The sequence below is a fragment of the Atta cephalotes genome (genome assembly GCF_000143395.1).
Source record: "Atta cephalotes unplaced genomic scaffold scaffold00012, whole genome shotgun sequence".
NCBI lineage: Eukaryota > Metazoa > Arthropoda > Insecta > Hymenoptera > Formicidae > Atta > Atta cephalotes.
In genome coordinates, this window is record NW_012130076.1 from 4,353,930 (window position 1) to 4,356,660 (window position 2,731).

General features: G+C 37.9%; 1 protein-coding gene across 1 annotated transcript in view; it reads right to left on the reverse strand.

Moving 5' to 3' along the window:
- Window positions 1-2,570, reverse strand: part of LOC105617217 (sterol regulatory element-binding protein 2) — a 4,869-nt gene extending 2,299 nt beyond the window's left edge. Inside the window, exons 1-4 of the mRNA XM_012198784.1 lie at window positions 2,344-2,570; window positions 1,858-2,264; window positions 595-1,527; window positions 59-363 (exon numbers count right to left, since the gene is read on the reverse strand). Coding sequence (XP_012054174.1) covers window positions 59-363; window positions 595-1,527; window positions 1,858-2,224 — 1,605 coding nt within the window. The 5' untranslated portion in view covers window positions 2,225-2,264; window positions 2,344-2,570. The remainder of the gene's footprint in view (window positions 1-58; window positions 364-594; window positions 1,528-1,857; window positions 2,265-2,343) is intronic.
- Between the last annotated feature and the right edge of the window lie 161 nt (window positions 2,571-2,731).

Consider the following 2,731-nt stretch of genomic DNA (forward strand, 5'->3'; position numbering starts at 1 on the left):
ATAATATATATATATATATATATATATATATACAATGTTTCTATTTTGTTAAACTTACCAAGACTTGCTGTGAAGATTGCTCTTTGCAATGATAGTACACCATGGATTGCTCGAGTAGTAATCCCGCCTGATCAATGAAACGCATAGAAACTAACTTTGTAGGATTTCTTGCCACCTGAAGAACACTAAGAACAGCATGGGGTAATGGGCTGTTACTGCTGTTGTCACCAACTTGGAAGTTTCTCTCATAAGGAAATTTACTTTCCACAATACTCCATGCCTTTGAATCCTCCTCTCCTAATCTCCAACTCGCGGCAGCGCAGATTACAGCTCCCCACCATAATCCAATCTCATCTTCGAGTGCTGCAAAAATAAAGAAAAAAAATATATTGCACAATAATATTCACTTGCAAACAAAAAAATAGGTCAATGTAACGTTATTATGGCCTATTTTTTTACTGAATATACTAAATATAATTATAAATATAATTATAAATATAATTATAATAATATAATTAAAAAACATATATTAATGTGATATTTTTTTAAATTTGAAGTGCGATTTTTCTTTAGTTTCAAATAGTCTTTTCGTACTTGCTACATTAATTTTATCGGTACATGGGAAACAGGCTTCCACTTCCGCAGAAGCCATAATCATTCGTCCTAATTCAAGTACAGAGGATGCATGACATTCTCCAACCGTGCCAGTCAATAAACGTAGACACTGTTCGATCAGATGATGCCTGTACGCACGAGCCGCGTATGACAACGGATCCGCTCGACTATTCTGTGATGTGAATTCGCTGTCAAATTGTTTCTTATATTGCCACTTTTGAGATGCCAAGAACTTAGCGCCTTCGTCGGTCATAATCCATTTCAATTTCGGGGGAACGGTGCAAGAGGATAGCAATATGCGTGCTTTACCCAGATAATATTTGTGTATGTATGGAAAAAAGGATTGTTTCAGACACAGTGCGACATTCATATAGATCTCTGCCAAAAGTGATTTAGGCATACTCTCGCCAGCAGTTTCCGCGTAATTGACGGCGCAAAGAGCAAGATATAATGTTGAATCTTTAGTTCCTTCAGACATACGAAGACAGAGCATATGCTGGTAAACGATGGCAATTTCCACGGCGGATGTCTCCGCCTGTTGCCGTTCTGATTTCTCCGACAACCATTTGCTAATGTGCATGACCCATCTACCCAGCCATAATTTGTAAAGAGTCTGTCGCACTATTTGCCACGTGGTTGCGAGAAAAACCTCCGTACGTGATAACGGAAAGGATCGGCCGAAATATTGCAAGCATTGATGTAAATCTCGATATGCCTGATTGCATTCATGTTTGGATATGTTGAATTCGGCCTGACGTCTCCAACGACGTATTTCGAGAAAAACTTTGCTGTCGGTAGGCAAAATAGGATCACCGTAAAGTAACAGTTTGTAGAGACAAATTGCCAAGAGTATTAGGTTGGTAAACCAGAGGACAACATTGCTCCACGGTTGCTTATCCGATTCTAGCTGATCTGCAAATAAAAAGAAAAAGTGTATTAACTATTAAAAAATATAAAGATTATGCGTTTCGCGGGTTTCTTCCGTGTCCAGATGCATTCTTGGAATGCCAACATTTCGTGAACTTTGCAATTCACTTCATCAGCCTGATCAGGCTCCTGATGAAGTGAACTGCAAGGTTCACGAAACGTTAGCCTTCCAAGAATGGATCTGGACGCGGAAAAAACCCGAGAAACGCATAATCTTTATATAGAAAGGACCTGTCTCAAGAATATTATAAAAAAATATATCAAAATCGTTTTTGCAAATTGAAAAAAAATATATAATCCATGTGCGTTTATTACCTGGATAATTGAGTATCGTTCGTCCATCCAGTTTCGTATTCACATAATCATAATTGAATCTTCCAATATTGTTCATAAGGATACCAAGAGGATTGAATGCTAAAAATAATAGCATGAATCCGCACAATGTCAGTCGAGTGTGATCTTTCATGCCTCCAATGGACGAAGTTGGTACAGGGTGTAAATTGTGCAACGCATCTGGATCGTCCTTTACCGACGACGGGGATGGTGGTGACGGCGGCGCAGGTGCAGGTGACAAAGATGGTTCGCTCGAATCGGAGCGTGGAGGTGTCAACTCTCCACAGCTCTGGATTTGTTGGTACAAATCACGAAGATTGTGCCGTTGTGCAGACATTTTCAACGCCATATTTTCGGCCTTTAATTTTGCACTGTAATTCTGCAGATGCCTGTATTACACAAAACAAGAAATTCAAAAGCTATCCTTCTTGTTAATATATCGCAAGGTAAAATTCTTATCATTCTTGCCTAATGTAGTCGATGGTTTTTCGTAAAATTGCCGACTTGTTCAGCTTGGCATCAATTCCGACTACAATATTTTTCAATTCAATTATCTTATCATTAATCGATGTCCTGTAACGACGCTCAATAGCATTGTGGGCACTGCGTTTCACTTCTCTCACTCTCGGTACACTCACATGTGTACCTGTGTTTAGACGATTAATTTGTACCTTGTCAGTGTCCAATACTACAGGTATCCCTTGAATCAAACAATATCATTAATTAGCATTAAATTAATGCATGCTATAAAATTACATTTACACTCTTATTTCGCATAATTATTCGTTAAAAATAAAAATAATTTTGTAGCTATAAGAATAAATCAAATACAATAAAATCCTTATATAAACTGTGG